General features: G+C 40.9%; 1 protein-coding gene across 1 annotated transcript in view; it reads left to right on the forward strand.

Moving 5' to 3' along the window:
* Positions 1–19,717, forward strand: part of LAMA3 (laminin subunit alpha 3) — a 130,540-nt gene that overhangs the window by 95,181 nt on the left and 15,642 nt on the right. Inside the window, exons 48-63 of the mRNA XM_079982598.1 lie at positions 595–705; positions 2,025–2,136; positions 4,574–4,741; positions 5,829–6,025; positions 7,463–7,579; positions 7,895–8,049; positions 9,365–9,506; positions 10,427–10,526; positions 11,684–11,800; positions 12,301–12,480; positions 13,308–13,450; positions 15,004–15,183; positions 17,265–17,416; positions 17,507–17,669; positions 18,087–18,220; positions 19,374–19,521. Coding sequence (XP_079838724.1) covers positions 595–705; positions 2,025–2,136; positions 4,574–4,741; positions 5,829–6,025; positions 7,463–7,579; positions 7,895–8,049; positions 9,365–9,506; positions 10,427–10,526; positions 11,684–11,800; positions 12,301–12,480; positions 13,308–13,450; positions 15,004–15,183; positions 17,265–17,416; positions 17,507–17,669; positions 18,087–18,220; positions 19,374–19,521 — 2,319 coding nt within the window. The remainder of the gene's footprint in view (positions 1–594; positions 706–2,024; positions 2,137–4,573; positions 4,742–5,828; positions 6,026–7,462; positions 7,580–7,894; positions 8,050–9,364; positions 9,507–10,426; positions 10,527–11,683; positions 11,801–12,300; positions 12,481–13,307; positions 13,451–15,003; positions 15,184–17,264; positions 17,417–17,506; positions 17,670–18,086; positions 18,221–19,373; positions 19,522–19,717) is intronic.

Genomic DNA, 19,717 nt, shown 5'->3' on the forward strand with positions numbered 1-19,717 from the left:
TATTTATGCTCTGCTTTATTGAAGGTAGGCTTAAGGCTTGTCTGTACGAAAGCTTTTCATGGCCCCAGTTCATCTCTTTAGCACAAACCCATAAGTTGGGGAAGTAAGACACGCTGGGTGGGATTTTGTATGCTCTGTCCAAGTAGATTGTGGCTTTGCCTAACATCCGTCTCATCCTGCTATGATGCCTGAACTGATATTCTGAATCTTTTCAGTCTGCCACATAAACTGTTATTAGCGTGGGTTATAGACAAGCTAGATGCCGAATACTTTAAAGGCATTGGATGCACCAGATCTTTGAATCTGTTCTGACTGGCACCAAAACTCTAAATACATTTTTCTAAGAAGTAACAGCTTGCTCCAACACATGTTTCCTCTGAAGTACATCAAACCGAGTGTAATGAGAATTACTCCTACATGTATGGGTGTGATTGCAGCCTAAGTCTTTCAGTTGAATTCTTTCCTATGTAAATGACTTAGGATTCCTGTCTAGGTAAAATATGTTTTTGGCCCAAACTCATGCTGAATTCAGATACACTTTTCAGCTCAGTCAGACATCCCTTTTCCCCTCTTTTTGGTGGCCTTTCTTTTCAGATTCTGTTGAGCCGCTATCGTACTGTTATTACGACTCACGGCCCAAAAGTGGATGAACTGGAGACAGACCTGCTCAACCTTAACCAAAATGTTAATGCTCTAAAAGAAAAGGTGAGCTGTTTACATTTTTATATATATATAAGAAGTGCTGGAATTTGCTGGTCAGGAAATGTCAGTGCCTTCACTAAAATTCTAATGGAAAGCCTAATTTCTGCCTGAAAGACTTTTGATCATGTATGGGGTATTAAATGTCATTTACCTGTGTTGACTGTGAGGGATCCCAGCCAGAGGAAGCCCCCTTTCCCTTGCATCAAGAGTTCTGAGGGAGCAGATTCTGAGTGGGGTTACCCACAAATGGCAAGTCATGTGGGCACTGCCAGCTGGTATTCTGCCCTGCCAATTAGCCGAGAAGTGAGAAACAGATGCCCAGGGAGGAGAGACAATAATAGCCACATAAGGTGATCAGAAGGAAATAAAAAATGTGGTGTGAGGGGAGGAAAGAATGAAAGAGCTCAGCAGAAAGAGGAGAGCTAACAGGGGAAAGGTGAGGAGAAGTGACAGACAGAAAGCTATCCTTCAGGAGGATAGAAAGAGAAGACAGGAAGACACAGGAAAGGAGGCCACCAGATAGCATACTGACTTGAATATCCCCAGATATTCAAGCAAAAAAGCTGGAAACTGAAGGTCTGAAGGCAGTGACATTAAAGAGCACACAATGGAAGAAAAATAAAGATGTGAGAGGGGTGAATTGGGTAGGTCTGCAACCTGGAGGGTAGATATCCCCCTTTGGGATCCCTATGATGAGATCCTACAGGCTGAACACTGTGCCAATATCCTGGTGGGGCTTATTTATAATCAAAGACCTAGCGCTCCCATTTAGGAACTGCCAGCATTTTCCAGAGGACACAGGTGGAGAGGTATCCCTGTAACTGAATATGTTGTTGAAAAGCAGAACCAGGAAGCTTCCAAGAAGGTTCCAATTGTGATATTGCAGAGGACATAGCAGAACTAAAGATCAATTGTCCTTCTGCTTGGGGTGATCCATGCTGCTTGGGCTACTCCACCATAGATAACTAAAGGAACTATGTATGTAGTTTGGGGAACAAAAGCATTTATAGCTATCAGAATAAATGACTGGTAAGCATTACATCTTGGCTTCCTCTTGATTCAGGGGGTCTGGATATGGATGAAACCAGGTTCAAGGTGTCCTGCACACTGAAGCCAAGGGCAACATGACACAAACACTTCTGATATTTCCTCTTGTAGAATCTTAAGAATGACCAGTAAATGTCAAATTCACCAAGTTTCTGAAATCTGTCATGACTTAACAAATTTTGTTAAGAATTTACTACTATCAGAAACATTGAATACTTTAAAAAAACAAATATTGATTTGTGCTCTCTTGTTTTAAAACTCTTACCTCTTGTCAGGCTGAAAGCAATTACAAGAAAGCAGAGACACTGTTCAACAAATTTAGTAAGACTAATGAAAGGGGGAAAGACTTGATTTCCAAGATACAAAGTGTTGCCACCAATATTAACGGTAAGAGTAATTGCTGATCTCCTACATTATTTTATTTGATCACAATCCTGTTTTGTGGAGATAAATTCCAGCTGATTTAATTCACTATTGCAACTTGATATACCACGTTTCTCTGATTATGGAGTTTTGTTATAAAAGGTGGGGTTTACATGGACCAGTGGTACCAAATCGTATGGGAAACAGCCTTGCTAGAAAAGCTAACCAATAAACTGAAACTGACACGGGGACAAATAGAAGAGGATGCCTTCACCCCACAATATGGCTCCCCTTCATCACATACACAGGCCAACAAGACAACAACAAGAACCCACCAACAGCATACAAATCAAACTGTCTTACTTGGCCCAACAAGCCCTCCCCCCCCCAATGCAAACAAACCCCATTACAGACAACCAACCATACTCTGGACCTCAAACCTCTCTCACTACAAAGAAAATGTAACAAGCAAATAGAAAGAGAACCTATCTAGTTGACGCTGACCCAAAATCCCACACATACACTGTAAAAAATATCAATTTCACCACCCTCCCTCTTCTCCTCCCCAACCTTATACTGTAAGGTAAAGGTAAAGGGCCCCCTGACCATTAGGTCCAGTCGTGACCGACTCTGGGGTTGCGGCGCTCATTTTGCTTTATTGGCCGAGGGAGCCGGCATACAGCTTCCGGGTCATGTGGCCAGCATGACTAAGCCGGTTCTGGCGAACCAGAGCAGCGCATGGAAACGCCATTTACCTTCCCGCTGGAGCGGTACCTATTTATCTACTTGTACTTTGATGTGCTTTCGAACTGCTAGGTTGGCAGGAGCAGGGACCGAGCAACGGGAGCTCACCCCATTGCAGGGATTCGAACCACCGACCTTCTGATCAGCAAGTCCTAGGCTCTGTGGTTTAACCCACAGCGCCACCCGCATCCCTTTACCTTATACTGTACTCAACACTAATGTCTCATAAAAAATGTGACGGATCTGTAAAAAAGACTGTGCAACTTGAAAAAAGAGACAAGGCATGTACTTTTGTAAGCCAATAAAATCTTTAATAAAATAAAATAACATAAACAAATAAAAGGTGGGGTTTATGAGCAGTGGCTTTAGATGTGCTTATTGATGAGAAAATCTTATGAATGATTATTGGCCTACATTAAGATCTGACATTATGCTTGCTTCAGAAGTGTTATTGAAAATGGCATCTTTGTGGTAATTCTCCTCCCCCAATTTGTAATGTGTAGAATGGAGTGAGGAACCTCAGGCCTGGTGGCCAAATGTGCCCACCTCCCACACCTCTTTGTCTAGGCCTCAAAACTCTTCCTAGGCCATACTCTTCACTGGCCCTGCTTCACGCCCAGACTACTTTTGCTTTATTGCAATTGCAATTTAACTCAGATAGTCTTATTCCTTGTCTGGATAGAGGATAAAGGAGAGTATACGAATATGTATATAACTATCCTACTGTCCTAAAGTAACTTTCACATTTGTTGCTTCAACTGCTTTTGCCTATGACTCTCCCCACCACGAGCATGTTGCCCAGAAGGGAATGCCGCCCTCAGACTGAAAAACATTCCCTACATCTGATATAGAAGTTCAGATCCCATGGATTGCCCTCATGATGCTGCCCTGCCCTGCTAAGAGCTGCCAAAAAGTGAAGGTGTCTAGGAGGATGATCTGTGCAGTAAAGTACTCTTAAGTGGTTCTCAAACTTCTTTCTCTGGGTCACACTTTCAGAATAAACATCTAATTTTTTTATTGATAAGAAATACATTGGAAAACAAAAAAGAAACAATTCCGAAGCAGTGCTTGATTTATAACATAGAACACAACTACTTTATAATATGATCATAGGACACCGCATAGTATAAAACAATACAGCTGCATAAGAACATGAATCATCCCCTGAACACTTGATGCTCTTGCTCTCATTTTTAGAAGAGATCTATCCATATTATGAATGAATGAATGAATGAATAAATAAATAAATAAATAAATGCTATTTTATGCTACAATGAAATGTGCAAATATTTCTTTGTCCTTGAATCTTCCTGCCACACTTGCCATCTCCTCCTGCCACACCCTTTGAGAACCACTGCTTTTAAGTAGAACAGCTAAGGAGTGGACAACTCACCAGGGGAAAGTTGTTTTGGCATCATTCCCTTGGCAAGATAGACATAAGCACTCACCCCAGTACCTTACTAAATAAGTGGGATATAATCTGCATGTTAAAAAGCAGGTTAACACCCCACCCCACCCCGACAACAGTCAAAGTGATCCAAAGGCAAGGACTGTTTCACTAGGATCGTTTGATGGATTATTTCTGCATCATTGAATATGTGTTGAATGGAAAGTAGAACCTTTCAGGTTAAGAAAAGAAAACAACACAACACATGGCTCTGAGAAAAAGTATCTGTCAGAGTATTTTGTTCATCTGTTTTTTCTTTTCTTGTCGTAGTTCTCCTGGATCAGATAACTGGTACTTCTACAGCAGCAACTGCTTCACCTTCAGGAGATGGTGCCAAAGAGCTGGCTCAAGCTCAGCAAATGATTAACGAGATGAGAAACCGCAATTTTGAGCAACAACTAACCAAAGCAGAAAAGGAGAAAAGAGAAGCCCAACTTTGTAAGAGCGTAAAGACTGTATGCATAGATCCTGGGATAGAAATGACTCTAAGTAGATTTGCTAGAATGAGGAGGACTGTTGTCTCTTTGTAAATGCCCAGTGGAGTTGTAAACAACGTGGAACTGAAAGTGGTCTTATCATGTACGATCATTCTGTAGCTAACATGAGGCGGAGAAGAGGAAGGTGAAGGTGGTAGGCTTGGGGACAGGAGTACAGATGGTAGGATCAGAAAGTGCTAGACCAGGAAGAAACTTTCTGAGGTGCATAAGTCCAAGGAGCAGGTTAAACAAATCCTTTTGGTTGGATTTGGGCCTATAGGCTGGGCCTATAAGCTTTGCGTTTTAATTTTTACATTTCAAGAAGTCAAGGTGAGAACCTCTTTTCTCTCTTCAAAACCAGCAAGCAGTGCTATGTAATGTCCACCCCTTTTTTCCTCACTTTGCCTGCAACAGATGTGTATTCATCATTTGTTGCTACACAATTTAATAAAGAAATTCTGGAGAGAATGGAAATACTTAATGATGGCAGGATCGTACAAGAAAATCACGTAGTACATAGTACATTCTGGGTGTCCACTAAAGGTCTTCATGTGAAGTGTAGCAGTAGCATAATTTTGCATTGCATTATTTTAGTTACTTTAATGTAAGTCAGCTGAAACACTTCTTTATTCACTAAGACTTTAGCCTGACAAATGTCGTTACATCATGTTATGGCAGGCAAATTAAAGAAAAATAATGGATGTTTACCTTCCTGTAGTCTCACTAGTCCAGTCACAGATGGTTAATCTCTGTCTGCCCCAATCAGGTGCCCTCCAGATGGTTCAGACTGCAATTTCCATCATTCCCAACCACTGGTCATGCTGGCTGGGGCTGATGGGAATTGGTCCAAAGATCTGGAGAGCACTAGGTTGGGAGAGAACGTTCCAGATGATTAAAATCCACTCATTGGCAAGACCAGAACAGGACTAGGGGCCAGAAAGGACTTAAGCTGGGTGGATGCTATCCCCTTATAGCAGTATGGATAATCAAATTCGTCCTTATTTTGCTATCCGATAATCAAACTTTATCCATTCTAATTCTCTCCATAGTGCTGGAGCGTGTAAGGACTGAACTACAAAAGCACCAAGCAAAAAACCAGGGACTTATTAAAACTATAAGAGAGTCATTAAATGAGTATGAATCCAAGCTCGAAGACCTTCGGATATCTTTGGAAGAAGCAAAAGAGCAAACAAAGCTGGCTGAAAATTTAAATGGAAATAATCAACTCCTTTTGGAAGATGTTAAGGTGATACCACTTTTATTTATTTTCTTTTTCTTTTTAAAAAAATATTTAATAGATGAAGAATATGTGAAATTCCAAGTCGTTTTATCTGGCCTTATCAATAATCTCTCTCAAAAGGATACTGTGAAAGGCTGATGGAATAAGAAACTGCTGCTTTATTTTGCTTTTTGTTTCTTAATAAAGAAACAAAGTTTAGTTTCTCTGGAACAGTTATATGAGGTGTAATTTAATTGTTCAACCTGCCCAGACCTATTCTTTGTCCTGAAATTACCTGGGATGACCCAATGATACACAGACATGTCATAAATTGTTCTATCCTGTTCTGCTTTACTTTTGTGCCAAATGCCTATACAGGAAACCGTTACCAGTAGGTAGGTAGTTAATTAGTTACCTATTAATAATAATAGTAATCATTTCTAGTTTAGGAAATAATTATCCAGAGATTTCAGGATAGGATAGTCTTCAGTTTTACAGCAATACCTTCACTTGAAAAATAGGTGCCGTGCTCACCATGAAGTTGTTACAGTAAGTAACACACTTTTTAACAAGAAGAGATGCTGGTACTGCGTACCCTTGAGTACCCCTGGGGCACTGGATGTGAGTGAGGAAGGGCTTTCTCCTTCCCTAATCCTGGACCAACACTTCTTGGCTTTCAGGAAGCAGGGTCCAGAACTGTAGAGCACTGATAAGGAACCCCTGCAATGGCTGCTGTAGAGTGCTAATAGGCATAAGCTGCAGTCCTATATGCACTTACCTGGGAGTCAGACCCAATGAACTCAGTGGAACCTAAATCTGAGTAGACCGTGCAAAGGCTTGCACTACGAATTTTCTATGTCCTCCTCCCTTCAGTTAGGATTTGCAGGATTCCTAATCAGAATCTTTACTTCTACATGCCAGGTTACATTAGCTATGCAGCTGTGCCTTTAAATACAAAGCTGTCTGCTTGTATTGTACACAAAGTGGCAGTGGGAGTGGTGGTGGTACTCCTGGCCTGGATTATAAACCATGGGGGGGGGCTTTAATCTTTTGTCCATACTATGGTTCTGAACTGAATAAGAGCCCCATGCCTGTAATTTGCATTAGGTGAGGAAAGTCTCATTTGCTTCAATGGGAACTTCTTCCCTATGCAAATTGCAGGCATGGGTCCCAATCCAGATTAGGCAATTCATGCCAAAAACGAAGACCCTTCACTTAAAGCTATGATGGTGTAACATGCTGATTGGCCCTAAGACACATGCTTGATTTAGGATCAGCCTGCCTTTGGGTAAATGCAACCTGGCCATTAAACAAGTTATACCTTTCCCCAAATTGCACTTGCACCTGGAGACACCCTATGGCTAGATAGTGCCCCTTGTTACTATTCAGAAAGCTATGTTACTTATATCTCTACCAATGAGAGCTGCATTTAAAAATTGAATCTCCTCTTCATTTCTTTGTCAGAAACGGATTGATGCGATGACTAAACAACAGACTAATATCTTGGATCTTCTGAGTTCTGCTGAAGCATCATTGTCTCAAGCAAACAGTGTGTTTGGCTTGCTGCAGAAGAGCAAAGAGGTACTGAAGAAGTAATGCTTTAATTCTGTGAAGAGAGAGAGAAATCATTGTAATGGAAATAAAAATCTATTGCAAGTAATGATTTGATTTTGTAGGCGGTAATAGCTGCTCACAAAATACAAGTTATATGTTGAAAACATTTTCCCCCATTTCTGTCTAATCTTTTGTGCTTAATCCTCTGTGCTGTGCTCAAAGCACCAAGATTTGCATGAAAAGCTGAAGCACACAAAAGACAGAATTGCCATTTATTTCCTCTGCTTTTATAAATCTGTCTGGGTCACAGCAAATAAAGTGACATTTGCCTTCAAACTTCAGGAATATGAAAACTTAGCTGCCCAGCTGGATGGCGCAAGGAAGGACCTAAGTGAAAAACTGAAGAGCCAGTCTTTATCGGCCAGCAAGGAACCTCTAGTAGTGAGAGCAGAAGAGCATGCCAACTTTTTACAAGACCTGGCAAGAAAACTGGATGAGTATGTTTTCATTTTTGCATATGAATAGCTAGATACCGTGTATCTTGCTAAAGAGCATTGTATACTGTATTGTGCTAAAGGTAAACGGCGAAGGCAAAAGAAGAGGAACTTGTTATTTATATGTGAGAGCTGATTCATGGATCAAATGGGAGAGGTTCTTATACTGAATCATGTTCTAAACCCCTTTTCCTGCCCTTCAAGCCCACACCAGCAGGAAGGAAGGTGAACATTCAGACCCAACTCCAGCAGCCAGCATGGTAGGACAAATGTCAGGGTCCTAAAGGACCCACCGCAACTGACACCAGTCTCTTTTTTTGTGTCCTCCTGCCTTTTGAAGTATTTGGGGCCCAGCATTCTAAAGAAAAGAGGTAGTTGCAGCCTCTTCCATGTTTAATTTCTGTGGCACCCCTGATATAGGGACCAGAGGCATTCTGAGGAAATTAAGATGGCAGCTGCTTCACCTGGAGCTTCCCTTCAGAGCACTGGGTTGCCTCCTGCAGCCCCTTCCCACTTGTAGGGTGGGGATGGGGAACCAGGGCGGTACTTGCCCAGGGTCCCATAAAACTGGTGCCAAACCTGCAGGCATGCTCCCTTCAGATGATACCTGTGTATCAGTCATTTTCCAGAACATGACCATATCTTTAGAATGCCAGAGGGGTTCTGATTTTTGACCGAATCTACACATTGCACTGTAAATTTGCCAGCCTAAATTAAACACTGAACCAGCTAAAGGGAAGCATGCTTAAGTCTCACTGCTTTCAGTGGGAAAGTAAAGCCAGCATTTAACTAGATGGAACTGGTGGGATTTGAAAGTGTTTTGCTTTGACCAGGAGTGCCAGCCTGGCCCCATGGGTACCCGGAGCCGTGGGTGTCATGCAGTGTGCATGGCCCTGGCACTGAAATTTGTGGGTGCTTGGGCACTCAGTGAGTTGGCACCTATGGCTTTGGCTGTCTCTCATTCTTTCTCTTCTTTCATAGAAGTGTGTGTGTGTGTGTTTCAGTTTTAAATTCTGATTTAAGAGCTAACCTCTGCGGTTTTCATGTAAACATTTCTTGGGGATTGGAGTGGTCTCTTTGATCTACAGCCTCATAAGAGTTTCCTCATGACATGAATTCTCAAGGTAAAAAAGGAACATCAGCAGCAGAGTGTCCCTACCCAAAAATGGCACCTTAAAGTACCATCTATTGGACCACTTGTGTATGATGTATACTTTTCTGTCGGGCATTTGTGAGCAAATGCCACCAAAAGAGCAACCAAAAATATTTTCACCATACATGGTCCAGATTGCTAGATTTTCTGCTTTTCTACCCACAGGATCAAGAAAAATGTCAGCGATGACGAGCTGGTGTCCTGTTCTGTAGCAGCAGCTACTGCCTACGATGACATTATTGATGCCATCAAAGCAGCAGAGGTTGCTGCCAACAGTGCATCCAATGCTGCAGACTCAGCTTTATCGGTAAAAGTATTCTGAAATCACATCAGAATTGTTTTTTAGGCATTGGATTTATTTCATCTTATTTTAAATATAATGCCCAGCCCTTAAGGTACAACCTGACAGCCTGCCTGTTAGCTGAAGTTAGCCTTGGAGGAAAGCCTGCTTCCACCTCTCCTCTTCCAGAATCTCTTTGGTCCCACCCCTCTCTCCTGCCTGCTGTCACCAGGATTCTTATTGGGCCTCATAGCAGGTGGGAAAGGAGAATGGGCAGAGGAACCGCTGAAGCACCAGAGTGGGAGACACCGCCCTGCTCCTTCTTGTTGTCTCTGTTCTCTTAAGGTGCTTAGGCTAGAACATGGCAACTCTTAACTGGGTATTTAGAGGGCTTGTATTCAAATTCACAACTTAGTATCTTTCATGATTTGGAATGCTACCGTTGCAAATATGCTACACACATACGGGTTTGTTTGTTTAATGCAGTTAAAAGCAGTGATTGATTGATGAAAAGTGAGTTAATAGCACTCCAGACTCATCAGGGAGATAGAATGGGAAGCTTTGATCCTAATCTTACATATCTGAGGGCTGCCTACATTTTGTTCAGCTTAGCTGTGATTTTTTTTTTTATAAAAAAGACACCATCTCATTTCATCATTACTTTAGATATTATAGACCTAATCCAGGCAGATTCACAATAGGTTCCAAGGCAACACTCTGACAATTCTCCAAGCATTTCATATTCTGAATAGGGCTTGCATGGAAGTATCTTTAAAATGAATGGAGATTGCACAGTAGCAGATGTTCATGGACTGCATCCAACAAAAATAGAAAACACCTGGCAGAGATTAAATCCTCCTGATTGTGTGCACTGCCTCCTTTGACTTTTTTTTATGTATCCTACCTCCCTTATATGAAGACTTTACATGGCAATGCTTCATTTTCAGACAGTGGAGAGAAAAGACCTAGCTGGAAGTGCCAAGAGACTGAAGACCAACAGCGGCAATCTGTTAAATCAAGCACAGGCTGCACAAAAGACCTTACAGGGTATCTTGAAAAGCAAATAAATAATGTGCAGGTTCATAAAAGTTTTGCCACCATTCTGGTATTGTTGCTTCATGTCTCATTAAGGGTTGAGTTGCACCATCTTTATTACTGCAATGTTAATGATGAAAGACGTTAGTATGAAACTGGCAGTTTTCAGATGAGCCAATAACAAAGTAACAGTATCAGATGAAAGACTGGCTCGTTTTGAAGAGTGGGTGGCTTTGGTTACTTGGGAACAATTTTGGAGAACCAGATCTCTCCGCTTTGAAGTGGTAAAAGTAATGTTTGAGGGCTTTACCACTTAGAAAGCATTACAGCCTTACAACCTTTCAAAGCTGGGAATGGGACAAATCTAGGCAATGCAACAATTTGATCTGGCCTGCAGCAATTTTAACAAGATGAAATCAAAGTCAAGGAGGGAAACTGCATGTAGCTTGATCAGCATGCTTCTTGACTCATGAGAAAAAGGATATCATTCAAAAACGGTTGGGAGTCGTATATATTTCTGTTTGAGGGATTTGTGCAACATCCTGATTGATACCTACTTTATTGCAGACCCTGACCCACCAGGGATCAGGGGTGTGCAGCCAGAAATACTCCCAGTGCCCAGGATGCTATATGCAGGATTGAGGGATTCTGAGAATAGTTGGGTTTCAGTGATTAAAATCATGCAGTTCCAGTCCGCTCATAAGACATGTGGCACCCTCATCACTGTTATTGGCTATTAAGGAGTAATATGTAATAGGATTCCAAATATCTCTGTCCTGCTTAGTTCTCAGCTAGCTGCTTTTAGGCAAGTAATAAAATCCGTTTGGAGCTTTTTTGAAAGGGTAATTCTTCCTGTATTCTACTACCTACAACCTGATCCCATAGAAAGCTATTATCTGGTTGCAGAATATTGGGTTTTTAATGCAGAATTACAAGTTTACTGAGTATACCCAATGCTCACCCATCTCCAAAGTCAAGTGTAAAGGTGGCCATTTAATGTGCTTATATTAGGATTGAATTTGGCTGTGATGGAGTTGCTTCCCCTCCTCCTGTTGAAAGACTAGAGAACAAAGTAGTGAAGCTTCACCAGAAAATGATCCAATCCATAGTTATCAGACTGATTTAACACTTGGTTGGTTGGTGGGGTTTTTGTGTGTGTGTTTTTACAGACATCAGTCCCACTCTTGATGACTTAAAGAGCAGACTTGAGGTTGCCGAGCACAAGAAAAATGTCATAAAGGCAAATCTTACAAGCTTTCAAAATGACCTTCAGGGGATAAATAGAGGTAAATAGTTTGATGTGGACTTCCACTGCTGTATATTTTGTTCTGCATTTCTTATTATGCCAAGCAACTAATCCCTGGCCCAACTTCCCGCAAGCAAAACCCTCCCTTCTGCCAACCACCCAAACCCCCACCAATTTTAGCAATTGGCAGAAAAATAAATGAGACATTGTGTCCTGCACTCTCTCCCCAGTCATCAGATCAATCAACTGATGAGTGGGGAGGAGGTATTCCTTTAAGATGATCTGCAGGAATTAGCCACGTAGAGCCGGGGGGCTGTGTGCAAGAGGGTGCAGAGGCCAAGACCATTGGCCTGCAGGCCCTGGAGGGTTGGCCAAGGGTAACTGTGGCCCTCAGACCAAAAACGTTAGACAGCCCTTGCCTTGTAAATAAAAAACAGCCCTACCCAAATGAGGAAGGAAAGATAATAAGGAGCAAAATATGTGGTCATGTAGAAACCAGTCACATATTTGGATTTTTGTGCATCTTTTCCTTTCCTCTAGATGACACAGACGGCTTGATTACAAGTGCAAAGAACATGGTCAAAAATGCCAATGACATTACTGCTAATGTTCTCACGGAACTGAACCCAATTAAAGAAGATGTGGAAAAGATAAAGATTTCCTATGGAAGCACACAGAGCTCTAACTATAACAAGGCTTTGAATGATGCAAACAATACAGGTAGGCAGTTTGTTTGTTCCATGGGCCTCTTCCAGCCTTTCAGGAGTGATATCAGCATTTGTTTTGGAGGGGAGAACTAGGCCATGTTGCTGTTGTTGAATATTCTTTCACAACCTGCTAAATATAGATGGTTATTGCTGGGAATTCCTAGAAAAGGTCCTCACCCAAAGTCGTTTCTTAAGTCTTGGGGCACTTCCAGACTGTCACTGTTTTGTGAGTGGGATTCACTCTCAAGACTGGCAAATAATTCAGGTCATACAGTTAAGTGGATTAGATGCGCAAAAAAGCTCCTTCCAATTTTTATTTTTATTTTAAAGTAAGGAGCACAATGGGAAATGAAAGGAAAATGTACTGGAAAACAAGGGGTGACAATTGCTTTACTTAATGTCGTACAACCATCCCCACTACCCCTCAAACAGCAGGATAAACATTAAATGAATAGGTTGTCAGGAAACTACCCTGGCATGAATTGAGTGTGCCGCATTATACAGTGGTACCTCGGGTTAAATACGCTTCAGGTTACATACGCTTCAGGTTACGGACTCCGCTAACCCAGAAATAGTACCTCAGGTTAAGAACTTTGCTTCAGGATGAGAACAGAAATCGCGAGGCAGTGGCACAGCAGCAGCGGGAGGCCCCATTAGCTAAAGTGGTGCTTCAGGTTAAGAACAGTTTCAGGTTAAGAATGGACCTCCGGATCGAATTAAGTACGTAACCGGAGGTACCACTGTATTCCAGCAGTTGCAGATTACATGACTCATATTTTGCATTTTAGTACATAATGCTTCCCTCATGTCACTAAAAAAAAATAAAAATCCTATCCACAGTAAAGAACTTGACAAACATCCTCCCAGATCTGTTTAACAAGATTACACGCATCAATGAACAACTTATGCCAATAGCTAACATATCGGAGAATATAAACCGCATCAGAGAGCTCATCCAGCAAGCAAGAGATGCTGCTAACAAGGTATGTGGCTTGTGGCAGAATCTTCCATAGCTTCTTCTTTCTGTCCTCTTTTGCTACTTGTCATCACATGTTCTCCCAAGAAAGTTGCTACATGCCCACGCTCACATATTTTATTATTGTCACCCAGGTGTATTTAGTGAAACCTTTAATAAAGAGAAATAATTTATTCTTTAAGTCTGCCCAGAGAGCAATTTTCCCCAGGACAGGTTTGATGCTGAAAAGCCAACTGGACATCATCATCGTCATCATCATCATCATTATTCTTACTCTTATTTTATTTATACTCCACCTTTTTCCCTGATTGGATTCAAAGCAGCTTACATATTAAAATTAGAACCACTAAAAGTATAGGAAAACACTAAAAGTATAGGGCCTTCTCGGTAGTGGCGCCCGCCCTGTGGAACGCCCTTCCAGCAGATGTCAAAGCGATAAACAACTACCTGACATTCAGAAGACATCTTAAGGCAGCCCTGTTCAGGGAAGTTTTTAACGTGTGATATTTTACTGTATTTTTGGTTTCTATGGAAGCCGCCCATAATATTATTATTATTATTATTATTATTATTATTATTATTATTATTATTATTTATTATTATTATTAAAAGTAAACATTGTTAGAAGTAAAGCTATATACATATATAAAATCTGTTTAATCCATACAATTACAATTAAAAAACACAGTATGGCACCAGCCCAGTCATTAAAAGCAGTCAGTTCACAAAAGCATTGGGGCAAAGATGCTGCTGTAAATGGGTGTCAGCTTGGGTATCCTGCTAATTTGTGGCCTGTTGTTTTCAACTCCCATGGGTCATGATGGGGAGAAATTGCTTTTGAACAGACTGGAAGCATCAGAAAGCTCTCTCTTCATCATGTGCAAGCATCACACAGGGAAGCTTGAGCTTAATGGCATTATCTCAGTTCCCTAATCCATGTTCATAGGACTCTACCCTTATGGAGCAGGCGAGATGCCCCAGAGAAGGTGACAGAATTAAGTGCTAATATTGTTCACTAATTGAGTAAGAACCATTACTTACATGCTTAAAAAATGTTCATGTGCTTACCAATGTAAGCCACAAGAAAAACCAGTATTTTCCATGGGTACATGGTGCAAACATATCCTACAGGCCCACAGTAACAGAGCTTCAGTTGCCTGCTTCTCCTGTTTCACAGAATGTAAATATTGCTTTCCCCTTGAATACTTTGGAGGGGGGGAGGTCTGAAGGAGGAGCCTGTTCTACACATATAAGATTCCTGGTCACATAGGCTACAAACTGTATAGGGAGCCCATGTATGTAGGGTAGGCTCCTCCCTCCAGTCACACACAAAAAACATGGGTGGCAGAGGGAAGCCAATGGGGATACAAAAGCTGGTGTGGGCCAGTGAGCACTCTCCTAGCCACACAGTGATAACTGAGAATGAAATGTCCGAATAGGACTGTAGTTGTTTACATATATTAAGGCTGTTGCATGGCTCCCGAGAACTTAAGTCAAAATTGCATGTCTGTTTTGATTCCCATATGAGTTTGTAATCATATTCATTTTTATTTTTAATAGGTTGCTGTTCCCATGAGGTTCAATGGCAGTTCTGGGGTTGAGGTCCGGCCTCCAGATAACCTTGATGACTTGAAAGGCTATACTTCTCTTTCTTTGTATCTGCAAAGGCCTCTCTCACGATTGGACAGCCCACGGCGGCAGACGTCTAACATGTTTGTCATGTACTTGGGTGACAAGGATGTAAGTATGCGTTTCTTGTCTCCATTATTTTTATTAATATTTATTACGCTATTCACCCATCATTATGGACAATGGGTTGTAAATATCTGAGCAGTTGTTCAAATAATTGAATTACTTTGATAAAGTGAGTATCTCTGCAAAAAGCAAACAAAACAAAAAGTACAGTGGTGCCCTGCAAGACAAACGCATCGCAAGATGGAAAACCCACTAGATGAAAGGGTTTTCCGTTTTGGAGGCGCTTCGCAAAACGAATTTCCCTATGGGCTTGGTTCGCAAGACGAAAATGTCTTGCGAGTTCCTGCGGGTTTTTTCCCCTCCCCCCCTTTTTCTAAGCTGCTAAGCCGCTTATCAGCTGATCCGCTAAGCCGATAAGCCGCCGATAAGCCGCTAATAGCGCTAATCCGCTAAGCCGTCAATGGGCTTGCTTCGCAAGACGAAAAAACCGCTAGACGAAGAGAATCACGGAACGGATTCTTTTCGTCTTGCGAGGCACCACTGTATGTGTGAATTCAGTTCTGCCAATTTGTTTATTTTATATAGTTTCAGGTGGCATTTTTTTCAATTTTTATTTTATGTGAGATACGCACAGTTTTATGTAGCCATTTGGAACCAAATTAGCCTTAAAAAGCAAATGTGCTTTTAATTTGCAATCCATTGATAATTTGAAAGCTTGTAGTCCAATTGTAAATAAAGGCCCATTGTGTTATAATTTTAAATTACATTTCAGGAATTTAAAAAACAATAAAGGGATAATTTTATTCTTATACCTTGGAACCTCATATATGTAAGTAGTTTGTGTATCACTGTGTGAATGTGTTCCACTTTTTGACTATAATATTAGCTGAAAGTAGAGTAACGGTTACATCTTTTAAATATGCACAGACATGGCTTATTAACTTAATTTGGGGCGGCAAATGTGAATGGACATCGGACTATTCTATCTAACAGTCAATTAACTGAAAGTGGCTTGTGGGCCCAGGCATAGTAGGCTGCGGCTGGTGGGGGCCAAGGCACGGGGAGATGCAATAATCACAAGACAAGCATTTTGGGATTAAACAGGCCACGACTTTAATGATTGCAGATGTCAGTAGGCATTGGGTGTGTATTCTGAATCATCCATCCCATCTGGATTTGGCAGGGTTAATCCTAGGTTAAGGATCACCCTATGACGTATATCAAATTGGGGCGACTTCTCCAGAATCATCATTTGGGGTGGGGGTGTTATGGCCCATCATTCCCTGCCTGGGCATCTGGACAGAAACATGTTCCTCTGGACTCCCTTAATGGGGTACCCTGATTCTTGTGAGTAAGGGATGGGACTTCCAACCCCCCACTCCCTTCCCTTGACTAAAGATCCAACACAATGCCTTATCCCCTTGCAAGTTGTGACAATAGCTATGAGGTAGGCAAAAGCCTCAGATAGGCCCAATTTGGCTTGGGGAATAATTCCTCCCTGGCCAAATATTTCCCTATGGACCTTCTTGGATGTTAAGATCAACAGAAGGGGCCCTATTGGTAATTTGGCCACTCTCAGAAGTTTGGGTTTTTGTGACCTGGAGAGGGCATTCCCTGTGGCAGTCCTTAAGTTTTGGAATTCCATTCCCACAGAGATGTATCTGACACCTTCATAATGTAGTTTACATAATATATTGCAGATGCACATTTTTACTCTTTTGACACATGAGATAAATATTCTCAATTCTTGTGACTGTAATTTGTTTGAATACTATATTTTTAAATTTCTGGCACCCATGGGGAAAGGCAAGTAAGAAATAAAAATATAACCAGAAGGCTCAAAACTATAGTTCCAATACTTCTTGGAGTTGGTGTGCCACTTTAACTGGCCTAAAATTGGTTTATGCTTCAAGTTATAAATGACACCAATTGGCAGCTGCCATCTTGGGGCAAATGGCAGCTTTTCACTGGGACAACAAAATAGGTAGAAAAGGTTGGGTGAGGGGAATGTACTCCCTGTGCACAGCCTAACAGTCACAAACAACTGATACTTCTAAAGATTATTTAAAAATAAATAAATGTGAAGCCAGCTTTCTTAATTAAGAATTATTTTTTTTCATGTTTAGAGTTCCAAGGACTACATAGGCATGGCTGTCCGCGATGGCCGTCTCATTTGCGCCTATAGTTTAGGGGGCGATGAAGCCGAAATACGGGTACCTGAATCGGTGTTTGAAAGCGATACCAAGGATGCAATTTTGGATCGTGTGCAGTTTGAAAGGTATGGGACTCTATAAAAAAAAATCCTTCCCAATCTTTTTGTGGGCTTAGGTTGAGATATTCAAATTGTGTCTCTTTTTTTTCTTTTTAGGATTTACCAGTATGCAAAACTGAATTACATTCAAGGTGCAACCTCTCCTTCACCATCAAGCTTTGGGCCTTTTGATGACAGCAGTGGAAACAGCCATACTCTTCTCAACCTGGATCCTGGCAATGTGGTCTTCTATGTTGGAGGATATCCGTCAGATTTTATAGTAATATGTTTAAAATTTATGGAAATATTGTGTGTGTGTGTGTGTGTGTGTGTGTATTGTAAATCAAGTGCTGATACTCCAGATTAGTCTTTCAATATCATACTTGCTTCACAAAAGGACCTAAGCAATAACAACCCATAACTTACTGTTATTATTAATATTCTGCTGGGAGCTGCCAAGAGTGGCTGGGGAAATCCAGCCAGTTGGGTGGGGTATAAAATAATAATAATAATAATAATAATAATAATAATAATAATAATAATAATTATTATTTATTAGTTAGTATGAGATATATATCCTAGGTGGGTTTCAAAAAATGAAACCAAATTTTGCATTGAAAAGCAGAATTCATCAATCTGAATAATTAATTAAAATTATGGTGCTGAATTTCACTGAAGACTGTTTTTACTTTTACAGCTTCCCAGTACGCTAAACTACTCTCCTTATGAAGGCTGCATTGAACTGGATAGCTTGAACGAGAGAGTTATCAGCCTGTACAATTTCAAGAGGAGTTTTAATCTTGATACCAGTGAAGTACAACCATGCAGAAGGTAAAAGAAATAAAAAAATCCTACCACATGCCCTGTGCTGTATATTTGGAATTTTATAATACATAGAATCATAGAGTTGGAAGGGACCCTGAGAGTCATTTAGTTCAACCCCCTGCAATGCAAGAATCCTGCCCACAGCCATCCCTGGGTGGGCTCGAACCACCAGCCTTCTGGTTAACAGCCAGGTGCACTGACGCATTGCGCCACAGAATAACCTATCACCAGTGTTCAAAACTCCCATTGTTCTAGGTGCATTTTGCGACAGGAAATTTCATTGGTGTGAGCAGTTTCTGAGCTCTGGGCTCAGTTCTGCGCCTAAGATTTCAGATTTAAAACTGCAGAGTGGAAGGAAAGGAGGACCTTTTTCTGCCTCCCCACTTCCAGCTACTCTCTGAAGACTGGAGAAGTATTAAGAATATTAGGGGGTGAACAGGGGAAAAACTAGACCATATGAAAAATGAACATAGTATTTTAGCTGCAGGTCATTCATTTTCAGTATCGTATTCTTGTTACAAAAAAGTGCGCCTAAACCGTTGTTGTGCCCATAACCTAGGTTTAAGGTGCTATTTAGCTCCTAGCTTTCATATCTCAGTTTCTAACACTGCCACACTCTCCTTATCCCAGTCAAAGTTTAGCAATTGTGGCTTCAAGAGATATCTTTTCTATCATATTGTAATGGCATCCACATGGAACAGAATTAGCAAAGGAAGCTGAACATGTGTTCAACAAGCCTTAACAATTAGGTGTGCTGAACTCCTCCAAGTCCTATGCAGTTTTTAAGAAGCCCATACAGACAACTCAGGCATTCCTTCTGTAAAATCTTTTCCACTTAGTAGGTTGATACTAATGATTAAGCTGTCAGAGGATGAAACTGCTCATCTTGGGGAAGTAAGGTCATCTGTGTGGGCTTGCTGTGAGATCGTGCAAGATAAATCCACTCTGTGTAGATTCTTCTTGTTTATGTCCCAACAGGAGAGAGCAGCCTTTTTTAAAATAATTGTGACAAATATTTTTTTTAAAAAAGCTTTAAAATACAACTTCCCCTTTTTATGATCTCAAACTAAAAAATACTAATTTTGTGAATGTTTGCTTAACATACTTCTTGAGATTCTGAACATGCAGTAGTTCTCACTTCCCCCGTTCTTTATTACAGATACAAAGAACAGTCTTCCAGACTTTATTTTGAAGGCACAGGTTATGCACATGTTGATGTAACTTCACCAACTAGCACTTTTCGACGATATGAACAAACCATTCAGACTACTACAGATGATGGAATTGTGTTTTTTGCAAGTAATCAGGTAATATTTCTGCTCATGTGGAGAAAGTGATTCATTCAAATAATATTTGCATAACAATTAAGCGTGAATGGATAAGAAAATTGAATTGTAGAACCTGAATGTAATTAGGAACAAATGTTTAAAAAGCATGTGCTTTACACATGTCTTGTAAAACACAGTGTTTCATATTGCTTGGTGGCAAAAATTGATGAGTAAC

Source organism: Podarcis cretensis (genome assembly GCF_951804945.1).
Source record: "Podarcis cretensis genome assembly, chromosome: 7".
NCBI lineage: Eukaryota > Metazoa > Chordata > Lepidosauria > Squamata > Lacertidae > Podarcis > Podarcis cretensis.